Source organism: Artibeus jamaicensis, unplaced genomic scaffold, assembly GCF_021234435.1.
Source record: "Artibeus jamaicensis isolate MK-2021 breed Jamaican fruit bat unplaced genomic scaffold, CSHL_Jam_final contig_3150, whole genome shotgun sequence".
Lineage (NCBI taxonomy): Eukaryota > Metazoa > Chordata > Mammalia > Chiroptera > Phyllostomidae > Artibeus > Artibeus jamaicensis.
This window is the reverse complement of record NW_026521728.1, coordinates 257,666-275,892: the sequence shown is the minus strand read 5'-3', so window position 1 is coordinate 275,892 and position 18,227 is coordinate 257,666. Positions and strand designations below refer to the sequence as shown.

The window sequence follows — 18,227 nt, the reverse complement described above, 5'->3', positions numbered from 1 at the left end:
CCTGTTATTTTTCCTAATTTGCCTTTGCATAGCCTTCACTTCTTCCTCTATTTTGTCACCAACTCAACCATTTCTGTGACTATCCTGATTACCAGTGTTTTGAATTCTTAATCCGATAGTTGGCTGTCTCTTCATCCCAGTTCTATTTTTTGTAGCTTTGATCTCTTCTTTCATTTGGGTCATATTTCTTTGTCTTGGTGCACCTGACATGTTGTAAGGGGTGGAGCATTAGGTATTCACCAGGGCGGGGCAACCCATGTGGCTGCAATGTGGCACTGACTGTGGGAGAGGAGTCTCAGAGGGGAAAATGCTGCTTGATCAACTCTTGGTTAGCTTTCAGTCACTTCTCTTGCTACCCACAAGCACAATGGGCCCTTCTGGAATAGATTCCCAGGTGGGTAGGCTTGTGTATGTTCTAGGACCCTGTGGTTCTCTTCAACGAACTCTCCTGTGAGGCTGGATGTTTCTCCTGTCACTGCACTCCCCGCAGATTTTTACAGCCAGAGGTTTTGAAGCTTTATTTCCCCACATTGGAACCCTAGTTTGCATGGTCTATCCTCCCTTCCTAGTTGTTCCTCCCAGTTTATCTGCACGCAAATGTGGGACAATCCAGTCCACTAGCCACCGCCTTGCCGCAAGTCCTCTCCACCTGGGCTGCCTGTCTCTGCTCCTACCTGTCTGGATGGATGTTTCTTCTTTAATTCCTTGGTTGTCAGACTTGCAAACAGTTTGACTGTCTGGCAGTTTTGGTTATTTGTTTTTAAATTTGTTGTTGTCCTTCTTTTGGTTGTGAGAGAAGGCAAAGTGTTTCTACCTACGTGTCCTTCTTGGCCAGAAGCCTAAACATTTTCTTTTGATAGCATTATTAGACCAAGAAACCAGATAATATATACCTTGATTTTAATGAGAAATTTGGTACTTCTTAAAACTTTCTTGGATAAAATCAAGAGATGATAGTTGATGATACTATACTATAAACAGGTGAATTCATAACTATTTAAATAACTGTAACCAGAAACATTTAGGATCTTGCTCCTCAGTATACATATATCATTAGTTTTGGCTCATATAAACTGTTGGAAAACTTCTCTATAGGTTTGGATGTTCTTATATCGACATAATAATGTATTCATTTCCTCTATGCCTATAGTGGGTTGAATTGTGCCCTTCCCAAAACAAACAAAACTATAACCAAAGAATATTAATTAATAATACCAGCCCCGGCTGGTGTAGCCCCGTGGATTGAATGCAGGCCTCTGAACCAAAGGATCGCAGCTCAATTCGCAGTCAGGGCACATGCCTGGGTTGCAGGCCAGTTCCCAGTAGGGGACCAATGAGTGGCAACTGTACATTGATATCTTCTCCTTCTCTCCTTCCCTTCCCCTCTAAAGATAAATAAATAAAAATAATCTAAAAAACCCCAACAACATTGTTTAATAAGTTAATGCCAATTAGTACAAAAGAAAGAGAACTAAAAATTTAGCCATTTTTGGTGCCATGTACTTTTATAATTAGATTAATGAATATTGATCCCTTTGGTCCTGGATCATTCTTTTAAATTAAAATTTGGCCTTGACTGGTATGGCTCAGTGGGTTGGGTGTTGTCCTGCAAACTGAGAGGCAGCCGGTTCAATTCCTAGTCAGGTCGCATGCCTAGGCTGTGGTCGTGGTCCAGGTCCCTGGTTTAGGCCATGCAAGAGGGAACCGACTGATGTTTCTTTCCCTCTTCCCTCTCTACCTCCCCTCCCCTCTGAAAATAAACTCTTTCAAAAAGTTTTGATAAAGACATAAAATTACAAATGTCTACCACTCTGTACAAGTAACTAGTATAATAGTAAATGCTATATGATCAAATCCTATTTCTATTTTTTTAAAAGATTTTATTTATTTTAGAGAGGGGAAGGGAGGGAGAAACAGGGGGAGAGAAACATCAGTGTGGGGTTGCCTTTCATGTGGCCCCCACTGGGGACCTGGCCCGCAACCCAGGCATGTGCCCTGACTGGGAATTGAACTGGCGACCTCTTAGTTCACAGCCTGCGCTCAATCCATTGAGCTACACCAGCCAGGGCTGATCAAATCTTATTTTTAAAAGATATGAATGCTCTGGGCTAAAACTACCTATCTAAAATGTAACAACTATAAATAGAGCTGATAAATTGCTCAGTAAATAAAAAAGTTCTAGAGATCTTTTGCACAATGTAAATGTACTGAACAGCACTGGACAGTACACTTAAGAATAGTTAATGCCATGGCTAGGGCATCTTCCCAGTAAACCAAAGTTGCAATTCAATCCCTGGTCAGTACACATATAAGAATCAACCAGTGAATGCACAAATAAATGGAACAACAAACTGATGTTTCTCTCTCTTTCTCCCTGTTCCTTTCCCCTCTCTCTAAAGAAATCAATAAAAAAAATTAAAAAATGGTTAACATGGTAAATTTTGTATTTACCATAAAAATGAAAAAAAAAATTACTAAAAATATTTACACATACCACTGCAGATTGGAGGTTCAAGAGTGACCCATAAGAAAACAAACAAAAAAGGTGTGATTATAAGCCAAAACTCAACCAGGCACAATATGACAGGTAAAATTCCCACTATCTCATGCATGCAAAACATGCTGTACAACATGAGCACTTGAGATCTTGCTTCCTGACACTGTCCTCAGTTTGGTTCAAATAAATGCTTATAGAAACAAAAACAAAAAAGAAATGTATACAATAATCAGTCTGTATACAGAATGGCATTTTCAGCCCTAGCTGGTGTAGCTCAGTGGACTGGGCACAGGCCTACAAATCAAAGGATTGTGGTTCGATTCCCAGTCAGGGCACATGCCTGGGTTGCAGGCCAGTTCCCAGCAGGGGATGCACAAGAGGCAACCATACATGGATGTTTCTCTCCCTCTCTCCTTCCCTTCCCCTCTAAAGATAAATAAATGAAATCTTAAAAAAGAAAGGAAGGAAGAAAGAAAAGCATTTTCACTTCTGGGCACAATGTTTTAAAAGAGCAATGACTGACTCCTACTGGTGTGGCTCAGCATGCTGGGTGTCGTCCACAAACTGAAAGAGCACTGGTTTGATTCCTAGTCAAGGCACATGCCTAGGTCGTGGGTCAGGTCCCCAGTTAGGTGTGTGCAAGGGGCAATCAATCGATGTTTCTCTGGCACATCAATGTTTGTCTCCCTCCCTTCCCCCCTCTCTAAAGGTAAATAAATAAAATCTATAAATAAATAAATAAATAAATAAGTAAGCAATGACAGCAGGGTAATAATATTATAAAAAGCTCGTTGAGGCTTATGGGAAGGAAAATATTTAGTCCAAGGATGTCTATCCTGCAGGAAAGAGGATGTACAGGTAATATAAAGTATTTATGTATCTGAAGAGTAAACTGTAAAAGGGGGATAAAAACTTATTTTTGCCCTGGCTGGTGTGGCTTAATGAACTGAGCACCAGCCTGCAAAACACAGGGTCGCCGGTTCAATTCCCAGTTGGGGTGCGTGCCTGGTTGCAGGCCAGGTCCCTGGTTGGGGTGGGGACAGTGAGAAGCAACCACACACTGATGTTTCTCTCCCTCTCCTTTCCCCTTTGTCTAAAAAAATAAATAAATAAAATGTTTTTAAAAACCCTTTTATTTCCCATAACAAAATTGACAAATACGTTAATATTACAGAGATGTAGATTTTTGTTTAAGCTTTAATAACTTGAGAAGTGTAAATGCTATAAATATATAAAAATTAAAAGTTTATTTAAATTTAATACTTTGGGTTGCAGGCCAGGTCCCCAGTAGGGGGCGTGCAAGAGGCAACCACACATAGATGTTTCTCTCCCTTTCTCCTTCCCTTCCCCTCTCTCTAAAAGTAAATAAATAAAAAAGAAAAGGAAGTGGTATTTGTTCCCATAGCAGATACTAGAAGCTTGCAGAGGTGACCATCAGAGACATTACAGATATCATTCTTAGTGTTCTTCATTTTTTCCATATTTTTCTATGTCACACAATAAAGTAAGCCTCCTGATGTACATACACAATAAATAAATATGGGTAACTGACAAAAAAGATTCTTGTTTGAATTAGGTAGTTTTTAAAATTCCTCTCAATTCTAAGATTTTTTTATTTAAAAAATTCCCATAAAGTTTGGGCCAACCTTTATATTAACTACAAGAAAGGGCTTAATTCAAGTATGAACAACTACTATAAAAAGTACCGTAAGAGGATTTTTTTTTAAGTAAAACCAAGTATTTTTAAGGAGTAAAACAATCTTAGAAAATGTAATTTCAATCCAGGAATAGTTCTTATAGATGGTATCATCCCCTGGAATCAATTTCATAACTGACTCATTTCTAAATTATAAGTTCCTGAAATTATTAAACCTTTGATATGACATTACCTTTGCATGCTTCAGTTCTAACTCTGCTAGTTCCACTAAATTTTTTCTGAATGCCGCAACTCTTCTCGTCTTAAAATCTATGAGTTCTGTGAATGAAAGAAATTAGGATTAACTATTTAATTTACATACCAGTAGTACAATGCATACCTTATTAAAGGTTAATATAACAGTACCTTGTTTTGCAGATTCTGATATTTTTTCAAATTTCTGACAACATAATTGCTGGGACATTTCAGCTTGTAGAACGTCTTTATTTTTTGCTCTTGCTTTATCCAGTGCTTTATTAGCATTTTCATAATCCACTAGTGACCTAGATCTTCGATAGAGGAGATCCTATAGAACAAAATACTTCACAATAATATATGCTGCACATTTCTGGTAGTTACACTCAATTACCACCACCACCACCGCCACCACCGCCACTACTACTGCCTCTGCTGCCACCAGCACCACCTAAATGTCCTCAGGGATAAATTCGCAAGCCAATTACTCTTATGCTTTTTTTTTTTAATAACAGCTTTATTGGGTTATAATTTACATACCATATAGCTCACTCATTCAAAGTGCACAATTCACTGGTTTTTAGGATGTTCACAGAGTTGTTTAACCATCACTACAATCAATTTCATTTTATTTTTTAAAAGAGTTATTTTTAGAGAGATGGGAAGGGACGGAGAAAGAGGAAGAGAACATCAACATGCAAGAGAAACATCAGTTTCCTCTTGCTCTTCACCAACTGGGGACCTGGCCAGCAACCCTGGCATGTGCTCTGATTAGGAATTAAACTGGTGACCTTCGGTTTGCAGGCTGGTGCTCAGTCCACTGAGCACTTTTACTTTTCTTGATAGTGTTCTTTGCCACACACAAATTTTTAACTTTAATAAAGTCTTAGAGTTTATTATTTTTTCTTGGCTGCCCTTCAGGTATCATATCTAAGAAACCAATACCTAATTGAAGGTCACAGAAATTTATGTTTATGCATTTATTTTAAAATATAGCTTTGGTCCTTGGCCAGGTAGCTCAGTAGGTTACAGCAGCGCTCTGATACTCCAAGGATGCAGGTTTGATCTCTGGTCAGGGCATACACAAGGAGCAACCAATGGATAAGTGCATGGGTGGAATGGCAGATTGATGTCTGTCTGTCTCTTTCATGAATCAATAAATAAAAATATTAAAAAATATTAGTTTTAAGTCTTACATTTATGTCTCTGGTCCATTTTCAATACATTTTTATAAACGATGGAAGGAAAAAGTCCAATTTTATTCTTTCTCACATGACTATTCAGTTGTCCCAATACCACTTGATGAAAGTCTTTCCTTTTCTCCACTAAACTGTCTTAGTGTCCTTGTCAACAATCAATTGACTGTCTCAGCAAACTAGGAACAGAAGAAACTTCAACTTGATAAAGAACATCTACAAAATACCTACAGCTAACATCACACATAGTGGGGAGAAATGATAAGCTTTCCCACTAACATTAAGAAGATAAGGATGTTCCATATCACCATTCCTTCTCAACACTGTATTGGAAGTCCTAGCTAATGCAAAAGGAAAATGAAATAAGACATATACAGATTAAGAAGAAAGAAATAAAGCCATCTTTGTTCACAGATGACGACTGTTTATATAGAAAGCAGAAAAAACTCACAGTTATTAACAACCACACCTAAAACAAAAGCAAATTAAGAGGACAGCTACATCAGGAATGAACCATAGAAATGAAGATCACATGGAGGGTCAGCAACAGGGGAGTGGGAGGAGAAGGGGGGAGAAGGTATAGAAAATAAGTAGCACAGACAGTAGATAGAAAATAGATAGCGGGGAGGGTAAGAATAGTATGGGAAATACAGAATCTAAAGAGCTTGAGACACATGTTCATGAACTAAAGGGGGGAGAATGGTGGGGGAGAGGTGTGCAGGGTTGGAGGGGAATGGAGGGGCGGAAATAGAACAAATGTAATGGCATAATCAATAAAATAAAAAATATTTAAAAAAAAGAAAGCAGAAAAAAATCTCAAGAAACTCCTGTATTAATGAATGAGAATAATGAGGCTGTAAGGATATAACAAAATATACAAGTCAACTGATTTCTTATATTCCAGCAAAGAACCAGTAAAACTGGAAATAAAAAAATACCATTAGTACTCTAGAAAATGAAATACTTAAGTATTGATCTAACAAAATATATACAAAATCTATATAAGGAAAACTACAAAACTGATCAGAGAGATCACAGAACTAAGTAAGTGGCGAGGCCGGGGTCAGGCGGCTCTGTTGGTTAGAGCATCATTCCAATGAGCCAAGGTTGTGGGTTTGATCCTGGTCAGGGCACATACAAGAATCACCTGAGGAATGCAATTGATTTTTCTCTGTAAAATTAATACAAACATTCAAATAAAAAAATAAATGGAGAATTATTCCAGGTGGATAGACAGGGAGACTCAATATTGTCAAAATCAGTTCTTTCCAACTTGAGTTACAGATTCACAGCAGCTATATTTGTAATAGCTGGAAACTTTTTATGTGGATATCAACAAAAGGATTCTAAGTTTATGTGGAGAGGCAAAGGACACAGAATGACCAACAATACTGAGGGAGCAGACAAATCAGATGACTCACACTACCTTCTTGAAGCCTTACTATAAAGCTACAATAATGTAAACAGTGTGGTGGTGGAAAAAAGTAGACAAATAGATCAACAGAACAGAACAGAGCCCAGAACTGCACCCACAAAAATATAGTCAACTGATCTTTGCTGACTATAAAGGAGCAAAGGCAATACAATGGAGAAAAGCTAGTCTTTTCAACAAATTGTGCTGGGAAAACTGGACATTCATATACAAAAATTAACTTGGGAAAACTGGACATTCATATACAAAAATTAACTTAAATTACAGACCTACATATAAAAAAACAAAACTATAACCCAGAAGATAACAGGAAAAAATCCAAGTGACCCTGGGTTTGGTGATGACTTTTTAAAATTTATTTTTAAAGATTTAATTTATTTTTTAGAGGGAGGGAAAAGAAAGAGAGTAAGAGAGAGCCCTGGCTGGTGTAGCTCAGTGGACTGAGCGCGGGCCTGCGAACCACACGATCGCGGTTCGATTCCTAGTCAGGGCACATGCCTAGGTTGCAGGCCAGTTCCCAGCAGGGGACTCATGAGAGGCAGCCATACATTGATATTTCTCTACTTCTCTTCTTCCCTTCCCCTCTCTAAAGGTAAATAAATAAAATATTTTAAAAAGAAAGAGAGTAAGAGAAATATTGATGTGTGGTCACCTTTCCCACATCCCTCGACCTGGACCAGCCACAACCCAGGCATGTGCCCTGACAGGGAATTGAACCAGTGACCCTCTGGTCTGCAGGTTACACTCAATCCATTGAGCCACACCAGCCAGGGTTAGTGATGACTTTTTAGACGTAACACCAATGACATATCTATGAAAGATGTAATTGATAAGGTGAACTTCATTAAAATTAAAATTTTCCACTATGCAAAAGACACTGTCAAGAGGATGAGAAGACAAGTCACAGAACAAAGACAAAATATTTACAAAAGATGTATCTGATAAAGGATTGCTACAAAGAACTCTTACAACTCAATAATAGGGAATAAACTCAATTAAAAAATGGACTAGCTAAGGGCCATTTTTTTACTTTATTTATTTTAAATATATTTTATTAATTATGCCACTACAGTTGTTTTATTTCCCCCTTCATCCCCCTCCACCCTGCACAGCCCTTCCCCACCATTCCCCCCCTTTAGTTTATGACCATGTGTCTCGAGTTTAGATTCTATATTTCCCATACTATTCTTGCCCTCCTCCTGTCTATTTTCTACCTGCTGTCTATGCTACTTACTCTCTGTACCTTCTCCCCCCTTCTTCTCCTCCCACTCCCCTGTTAAGGGCCAATTTTTTAAAACAGACATTTCACAGAAGAAGATACATAAATGGTAAATATGTGAAAAGACACTTCATTTACATCGTATGTCATCAGACCAATGAAAACTAAAACAATGAGATACTGGGTAGCTCAGTTGGTTAGAGTGTTGTCCTGATAACAACAAAGTTGTGCGTTCTATCCCTAGTTAGGGCATATACAAGGATCAACCAATGAATGCATAAATAAGTGGAACAACAAATCGATGTTTCTCTAAAATCAGTTAAGACAAACAAAAATCACACATCTGTTAGAACTGCCAAAATACACAACAGCAACAACACACTGACAAGAATGTGAAGCAACAGGAACAATCGTTCATTGCTAGTGGAAATGCAAAATAGTAGAGCCATTTTGGAAAATGGTTTGGCAGAACTAAACACACTTTCCATATGAGCTAGCAACTGTGTTCCTTGGTATTTATTCAACAGTTGAAATTTTATGTGTACCCTCAAACCTGCACATGAACATTTATGGCAGCTTTATTCATAATTGCCAAAACCTGGAAGCAACCAAGATGTCCTTCACTAGGTCAGTGGATAAATAAACTTGGTAAATCCAGGCAATGGAATATTATTCAGTGCTAGAAATAAATGAGTTATTAAGCCATGAAAAGACATAGAGGAAACTTAAATGCATATGACTAAGTGAAAAAAGGGCAATCTAGAAAGGCCAAACTATATGACATTCTGGAAAAGACAAAACTATGAAGACAATTTAAAAAAAGACAAGAGTCAGGGGGAAGGAGAATGAATAGACTGGAGTACAGAGGATTTTTAGGGCAGTGAAATTATTCTGTATAATACTTAAAATGGTAGATAAGTGCTGTCACACATTTGTCAAAACACATAGAATGTACAACACTAAGAGTGAACTCTAGTATAAACTATGTTCTTTGTTGTTTGACTTCTTTCACAGTCTTTTGAGATTCATCCATGTTGTTGCTTGTATGAGTAAGTAGTTCATTACTTTTTACTGCTGAGTTACATTCAATTATATGGCTATACCCCAATTTATTTATCCACTCACCTCCTGGTGAATTTTGGGGCTGTTTTTGCCAGTTTTCAGCTATTACAAATAAAGCTGATGTTAACATCTGTAAAGACATGTGCTTTCAAATACCTAAATGAGAATGACTAGATCACAGGGCAGTCTATGTTTAATTTTTAAAGAAACGGTGACACTTTTCCAAAGTACTGTATCATATTTCCACTAATAGTGTGTAAAAGTTCCAGCTGCTATAATTTTTTAGAAGAATTTTTTTCATTTTAGCCATTCTAATTAAGGTGTATAGTGATACCTCATTGTAGTTTTAATTCTTACAATTAAGTTTCAATTCTTTCTTGTGGTTATAAAAAATGTGGATTTAGGGGGCTTCCGCCAAGATGGAGGCGTAGGTGGAAGCACTGTGCCTCCTCCCACAACTAAGTTTAAAAATAACAAAGTTTTAGCAACAAAAACACAGCCAAACCACAGAAAATTGAACTACATGGAAGTCTGACAACAATGAACCCTTCAGTCAAACTGGTAAGAGGGGCAGAGTCAGCAGCAGAGCCAGCAGCAGAGCGGGGTCAGGCAGGAATGATCCACCAGACTGACCCAGGCACGCAACCCAGATGCGCCACCAGCTGTGGGCGGATCCCAGGTGTGGAGAAGCGGGTGGACCCACTGAGGACGGATCACGGTCACACATTTGCGCACAGATAAACCGGTGAAGGAGCAAGCAGTGAGACGGACGGTGCAGGCCACAGCAGCGGGAAGCAGCAGAGGGAACTGCCATTGTCCCTCTCTGACCCCACCCCCACATACAGCATTACAAACCAGTGACCTGGGTGGCCCCTCTCTGACCACGCCCCCACATACAGCGTCACAAATCAGCAACCTTGGTGGCCCTGCCCTGGTGAACAACTAAGGCTCCACTCTTCATACCTAACAGGCATAAACAGATCAAAACATGGCTCAAGAACAACTCAGAGCCCCAGAGCCAATAAATCTAAGCAATGAAGAAATAGCCAAACTTTCAGATGCACAGTTCAAAACACTGGTGATCAGGATGCTCACAGAACTGGTTGATTTTAGTCACAAATTAGAGGAACATATGAAGGCTAAACTAATTGAAATGAAAGGAAATACACAGGAAACCAATAGTAATGGAAAGGAAACTGGGACTCAAATCAAAGGAGTGGACCAGAAGGAGGAAAAAAATGACCAAACAGAAAAGAATGAAGAAACAAGAATTCAAAAAAAATGAGAGGCTTAGGAACCTTCAGGACATCTTTAAACGTTCCACCAGCCAAATTATAGGGGTACCGGAAGGGGAAGAAGAAAAGTGACATGTGGAAAACTTATTTGATTAAATAATAAAGGAGAACTTCCCTAATCTGGCAAAGGAAATAGACTTCCAGGAAATCCAGGAAGCTCAGAGAGTCCCAAAGAAGTTGGACCCAAGAAGGAACACACCAAGGCACATCATCATTACATTAGCCAAGATTAAAATGGAGGAGACAATCCTAGAAGCAGCAAGAGATAAGGGGACAGTCACTTACAAAGGAGTTCCCATCAGACTGTCAGTGGATTTCTCAAGAGACCTTCCAGGCAAGAAGGGGCTGGAAAGAAGTATTCCAAGTCATGAAATCCAAAGACCTACATCCAAGATTGATCTACCAGCAAAGCTTTCATTTAGAATGGAAGGGCAGATAAAGTCCTTCTTTTTTTTAAAATATATTTTATTGATTATGCTGTTACAGTTGTTCCATTTCCATCCCTTTTACCCCCCTCCACCCTGCACACCCCCTCCCACCTGCATTCCCCTCCTTTAGTTCAAGTCCATGGGCTGTACATATAAGTTCTTTGGTTTCTGCATTTCCTACATTATTCTTAACCTCTCTCTGTCTATTCTCTATGCTACTTATTCTCTGTAACTTCCCCCCGCCTCCCACTTCCATTACCTGCCTATAATCCTCCATGTGATCTCCATTTCTGTGGTTCTTGTTCTGGTTGTTTGCTTAGTTTGTTCTTGTTTTTGGTTTTTTTTAGGTTCAGTTGTTGATAGTTGTAAGTCTGTTGTCCTTTTACTGTTAATAGTTTTAATTTTCTTCTTTTCCTGAGATAAGTCCCTTTAACATTTCATATAATAGGGGCTTGTTGATGGTGAACTCCTTTAACTTTACCTTATCTTAGAAGCACTTTATCTGAAGTGCTTCTCAGATAAGATCAAATTCAAGGAGTTCATCAACACTAAGCCCTTGTTATATGAAATGTTAAAGGGACTTACCTAAGAAAAAGAAGATAAGAAAGATGAACAGTAAAAGGACAGCAAACTCACAGTTATTAAGAACCACACCTAAAACAAAAGCAAACTAAGACGACAGCTAGATCAGGAGCAGAACCATAGAAATGAAGATCACATGGAGGGTTAGCAACAGGGGAGTGGGAGAAGGAGAAGGGGGGAGAAGGTACAGAAAATAAGTAGCATAGACGGTAGGTAGAAAATAGGGAGGAGGGCAAGAATAGTAGGGGGAATATAGAATTTAAAGAACTTGAGACATGTGGTCACAAACTAAAGGGGGAATGGTGGGAAAGGGGTGTGCAGGGTGGAGGGGAATGAAGGGGGGAATAGAACAACTGTAATGGCATAATCAATAAAATATATTTTTTAAAAAAGATAATAAAATGCCAATTAAACATTTGGTACATAAAAAAAGACAACTGGAAATAATTTTAAAACCTATTAATAAGGGATTGGTTAAATAAACTATGGTGCTCTGATATAAATGGAAAACTATGCAAACCATTAAGAATGATGTAACTCTATAGAACTGTACACCTGAAACCTTTATAATTTTATTAACTAATATCACTCCTATAAATCCAATAAAATTTTTTTAAAAAGAAAAAAAAAGCTGTGGTATATTTACACAATGTAATACTACTTGGTTGAAAAAAAAAAAAAAAGACAGAAATGTTTCCTTTTGCAGCAGCATGGATGGACCTGAAGAATATTATACTAAGTGAAACAATCCAGTCAGAGAAAGACAAGTACCACTTGATTTCATTCGTATATAGAATCTAATTAACAAAACAAGCTAACAAACAAAACAAATACACTCACAGATACAGAACAGACTGACAGGTGTCAGAGGGGAGGGGTGTTGTGCTGTTGGGTAAAAAAGGTGAAGGAACTAAGCAAAACAAACCAACAAAAACATATCACAGACAAAGAGAACAGTATACTTATTACTAGAGGAAAATGGGGGATTGGTGGGAGGTAAACGAGGGCATAGAAAGGTTAAACGGTGATGGAAGGAGGAGTTGACTTGGGGTGGCGAACACACAATACAATATACAGATGATGTGTTATAGAACTATATATCTGAAACCTATGTAATTTTATTAACCAATGTCACCACAATAAATTCAATAAAAAAGAGAAAAACCCCAACAATGAACAATACAGTTACCTTAGCAGCTTGAGATTCTCTTAAGTAATATTTTAAAAGGTCAGAAAGTTTGAGGTCCTCATCAGCAGACACTCTTGCTTCTATTTTCTGAAAAAGGCAAAAATTGGGCATTTAATTATCATTTACATTCTACACTCAGTATTTTCTTAATTACAGTAAGAAAATCAAAGTTATAAATAATAACTATGACCCACTAATTCCCCTTCTAGTTACGCACACCCAACAGAAATATACATTTATGTTCAACTAAAGATATACAACAATGGTCTTAGCAATACCATTTGTAAAGAGCTCCTAACTAGAAATCTCTACCAAAAGAACAGATAAATTTAGGTATATTCCTGCAATGGGATACTATATAGTAATAAGAATGAAGAAAATATACCTACACATAACAACAAGGGTAAATCTTATGTACATAATGAAACCAGACATAAGCAAATGTAAACTGCATAATGCATTTATATAAAATATGAAAATAAAATTAATCTATGCTGTTAGAAGCTAGGATAGTAGTTAGCCTTACAGGAGGTGGTAACTCAGAAGGCAGCTGGAGCAGGGGACAGGGCATCTGAGTTGTTGGCAAGTTCGCTTTTTTCCCCTTTTTAAAAATTTTATGTGATTTAATTTGGTGTATTCAGCTGTAGGAGTAAAGTCATTGAGAAGGTGTATATTTTACTTTTTCCCATTCGAAAACAGGTTTATTGATTTTTAGGCAGAAGAATGGGGGGAGAGAGAGAGAGAAAGATAGATATTGGTCAGTTGCCTCCTGTATGTGCCCTAACCATGGATGGAACTTGCAACCTAGTTATGCCCTCTGAGCAAGAACTGAACTGGTTACCTCCTGGTGTACGGGACGACACTCCACCCAACTGAGCCACGCTGGCCAGGGCAATGTTCTCTTTTTTGGTTTGGCTGTTCATTACATAGGTAATATAAAGTTTCACTGAGAAGTATACTTCTAATAGATGATCTTTCCTACATGTATAGTATACTTCAATATAAAAATTTGAAGCTTCTAAAAATATTACTTTATGGAGAAATAAACTTATGGAACTTTTTAACCTAACAGATAAAAGCATAAACACAAAGTACAAAGGGGGACTCCAAAAACCCCCGGCATTTACCTATAAAAATTGTATATTTATTCTTACATGATTAAACTTCAGTAACCTTTAAAGTATTGTCCATCTGATACATTACTTCTATTGAGACGTTTTCCTCCACTGCTCAAAACAGTTTTTGAACTCATTGATTTTGATGCCTTGAACTCATTGCTTTTGCTGTATTTTTGTTTTACCTCTTCAACATTGGCAAAATGTTTCCCTTTAAGGACTTTTTTCATCCCAGGAAACAACAACTAAAAGTTGCTTGGGGCAAGACTGAATAAACAGGGAGGGTGGGGTACAGGGATCATGCCATTTTGGGTCAAAAACTGCTGAACACTCCGTGTGATATGGGCAGGTGTGCTCATAAATCATGAAGTGGGCACACTTTGAAAGAGTCTTCAATAAAATTTCACTGAAATCAAACTCAGCCTTTTACAACACCACCAGCTCGTACACTGATACAGATGGGTTCCCAGAACACTCACTCATCTAGCAGGGGAAACTTGTATGTACTACATTGGGCCTGCTCCCTAGAATAGAATTGTTTTTTGGGGGGAGCCCCCCCATATATACTCAAGAGTGATGTAGCTAAATCAGTTTAGATAAATTTAGATTACATACTTTTAATATAGCTCTTCTCTTTACATTAAGAAGTAGGGTATGTGTCCCTCCCCTTGAATCTGGGCTCTGAGGCTGTTTGACCAATACAAAAGGATGCTGTGCCAAGGTTCGAGGCATAGGCCTTACAAAACTAGCAGCTTCCACTTCCAATCTTCTGGGATGCTCACTTTTGGAACCCAGCCACCATGTTATAAAGAAATCTAAACAACTCTGGAAAAGCCAGGTATAGATGTTACAGCCAACAGGCCTAGCAGAAGTCCCAACTGACAGCCAGTATCAACCCCAGACATGAGTGGAAGAGCTTTCAGATGATTCCAGCACCCAGCCTTATTATCTTCCCTACTGAGGTCATCACAGAGCAGAGGCAAGCCATCACTGATGTACCCATTCTGAATTCCTGACCCAAAGAATTCATTAGCATAAAAAATGGCTGTTGTTTTAAGCTACTGACTTTTAGGCTGCTTTGTTACACAGCAAAAATAACCAGAACAACATGCAAACTCTAAAGGAAATAAGGATTGTGGTAGCCATGGAAATGTGCCACTCAGAGCTTGTTCAGGAGAAGCTGCTTGCTGCAAGAAACATAGTTGCTGATACTCCCAACTGCAACTTTTCTGAATCCAGAAATCATGTTCACACCACAGCTATGTTCCATCCTCCCCTTTTTGTCTTAACTGTACCCAGGCAAGGATAAAGCAGTAGCACCAGCCCATTCCTGCCTGGTGCAGGAATTCCTCTAATGGGCAACTCTGGCTCAAAGACTCCCCCTTTGACCTGAACAAAACTTTCTCAGAACTATGCTACAGTCTGAAACTCTTCCTACCTAGTCCTGTTTCCTCTGCCCCCTTCTTTCACAGGAGTGGACCTTCACTGTGGTCTGAGGGCTCTTCCTGCTCTTTCCTCTCTGCTGCCCACAATAAATTTGCACATCTAGTCCCATCTTGACATGTTTCTAAAAGAACTGACACAAAAGGCTATTTTGATACATATCCCTATTCTTATGATGTAAACACACACATAAAAACCCTCTAACTGCCCATAAAATGCTCATTGGTACAAATATCAAAGGCAGAATAATGGACTATCTGGACCCCAGTATAACAACATGTATATATTTAAGGACTTTTTCCTTTGGGAGAATATCTTCTTTTCTTTTACTTGTCTCTACCACATTATCACTCAATTGAAAAGATCATGTTGAAATCAGATTTTTAGAATAAACTAGATACTACCACTCTCAGCTAACCACCATTAAACATCTAGAAACATTTTCATTATTCTTCAAATTATAAAAACGTTAACTATTATTGTATCTAAGACTGATCCTGGAGTCCTGACTGGTGTGGCTCAGTTGGTTGGGCATCATCCTGCAAAGCAAAAAAAGTTCACCAGTTCAACAACCCCCAGTCAGGGTGCGTGTCTGGGTTGTGGGTTCAGTCCCTGGTCAGGGTACGTAGGAGAGGCAACCAATCGATGCTTTTCTCTCACATCGATGTTTCTCTCCCTCTCTCTAAAAACAAAAAAATAATATGAATTATTTAAAAAAAGACTGATCCCTATGAACCAAGATTATTCAGTATTAAATTATTATTACTATGAATGAAACCTTTTGCAGTTGTATACTTGATACAACTCATGTTTAACCCAGTGTACCAAGGGGGATCAAAAGCAATACAGTCTTGGTACAGTTATGATGAATCTAAGACTTTTTTCTCACTTACAAAGCCCCAGGAAAGGATTATTCTTCATAAAAATAAATCTAGTCTCCATAATGAACATGTTTTATGATCAAGAATATAAATATCCACATAAATACCAAAAGGCTGTTACAAAACCTGAATTTCTTAAAAAACTCTCACATTCTCAAATTTAAGTGTTTCTTCATCCTTTTGATGTGTAACTCATCTTCCTCAATAAAGCTAAACAAGTTAAACACGACTGTATGCAGAGATTTAGATGATCAAAGGTTAATAGTACTTACTCTCGTTTTATCAAACAGTTCTGAAACTTTGAGAAAAAACCTGGAAGAGAAAAATATTTCATCAGAAGCTACCTTTAAATAATTTTTCATTTCAAACATTCAGATGATACATAATGACCCAACTATATGAATAATGAGCATTCTTGTCTTATTACAATAATATTTAATGGCCTCGCTTACTTCATTTAGTTTAACAAAAATATCTCTGTACTTCCACCCATAACAAATGATTTGAAATCTGCTATTACAGAAAAAATGCCCATTTCAAGATAACAGCCTAAGTTATGCATTAAAACCTAAAATTTTCATCTTGATATTCTTTAGTAATATGCCACATTAATACTAAATAAAGCCTATACTTTCAAAATTCTCCTCCCCACTGACAGCAAGAAGTGTCCTTCCTTGGTTGAGGACTAAAAAAAAATTTTTAAACACTGATTTATAAGGAAAACACAAGTTGGAGCAGTTTTTGAAGCTATCTGATGGTTATGTTTTAAACATTTTTAAATAGGGCTTCTTTGTTTTGGTAAATAACAGAAATCAATAACCAATTTATCTCAGAATTCACTTTCACTTTTAACTAAATAGCCTGTGTCTCCAGTGCTGACAACCAACTATATGCATCCCAAAGCCAAACTACTAAAGAATATCTGTAAAATATGTTAATTATAGATGACATTATAATTGGATTAAGGCAAATACGACTGAAACCGAACGCACAATTTTATGAACTTCACTTTACTAAAAAGAACTTGCTTTAACAGGGTCAAGTCAGATAACACAGAGCAAGGTTGACCTTTTTTTCTTATCAAAAAATTAAGAACTAATTCTTTGGTAAGGCAGTGTGTTAATTAGTGTAAGCCATGGTGCTTTGCTTTGCTGAAAAACTTGGATCTTATACATCCACTGAGAGGATATACTAGAGAAAAGTTCAAGGACGTGGTTTAGAGAAAGGCATGAACTTAGAGAAAGGCACGAAAAGTTTTTCCACTTAACATTTAAAAAAAGCGAATTAGCCCTGACCCATGTGGCTCAGTTGGTTGTACGTCATCCCACAAAGCTAAAAGGTTACTGGGTTCGATTCCCAGTCAGGGCACCTGCCTGGGTTGTGGGCCAGGTCCCCAGTTGAGGCACACGTGAGAGGCAAGCAATCAATGTTTCTCTCACACATTGGTATTTCTTTCCCTTCCTCTCTTTCTCCCTCCCTTCTCCTCTAAAAATAAAGTAAATAAATCTTTCAAAAATAAGTGAATTATTCTTCAGTGAAGAGTTGGGTTTAAACAATATTATAGGAGCAACTGAATACTAAAGTGAAAAACTAGCACAAAGTAAATAAAGGAGAGCTGTGTAAATGAACTTCCAGAGAGCGTTTCACACTAATATGCAGAACAGCTTCCTCATCCACCCGACTGCTCTAACATTCACTGAGCTATAAAAGCTAGAATAGCCAGCCTCGTAAAAAAGTACAAATTGGTAACTCTGACATAAATCCTGTCTCATCCTCTATCTCTTAAATACACACACCCTGACACATTATCATCAAATAAAACTTTGTAAAGGTTAAAAATATATATATTAAGGTCTACTGCAAGAGAAAGGGAAGGGAAAAATTGTCATGGACCTAGGTATATAAAGAAGCTCTTTGTGTTTTGACAAAAATTATTCCAAAATGTCCACTAGGTCTTGAGTATTTATTGTGTGCCCAGGCTGCCAACAAAGTTTGTT

The 18,227-nt window shown here is 37.9% G+C and overlaps 1 protein-coding gene across 2 annotated transcripts in view; it reads right to left on the bottom strand.

Annotated features, from left to right (window-relative positions):
* Positions 1-4,329: 4,329 nt before the first annotated feature.
* SNX6 (sorting nexin 6) overlaps positions 4,330-18,227 on the bottom strand; it is a 55,908-nt gene continuing 42,010 nt past the window's right edge. For both annotated transcript variants that reach the window (XM_037136075.2, XM_037136073.2), the window contains 4 exons: positions 16,503-16,542; positions 12,792-12,878; positions 4,560-4,719; positions 4,330-4,472 (listed from right to left, as the gene is read on the bottom strand). In XM_037136075.2, coding sequence (XP_036991970.1) covers positions 4,345-4,472; positions 4,560-4,719; positions 12,792-12,878; positions 16,503-16,542 — 415 coding nt within the window. In that variant the 3' untranslated portion in view covers positions 4,330-4,344. The remainder of the gene's footprint in view (positions 4,473-4,559; positions 4,720-12,791; positions 12,879-16,502; positions 16,543-18,227) is intronic.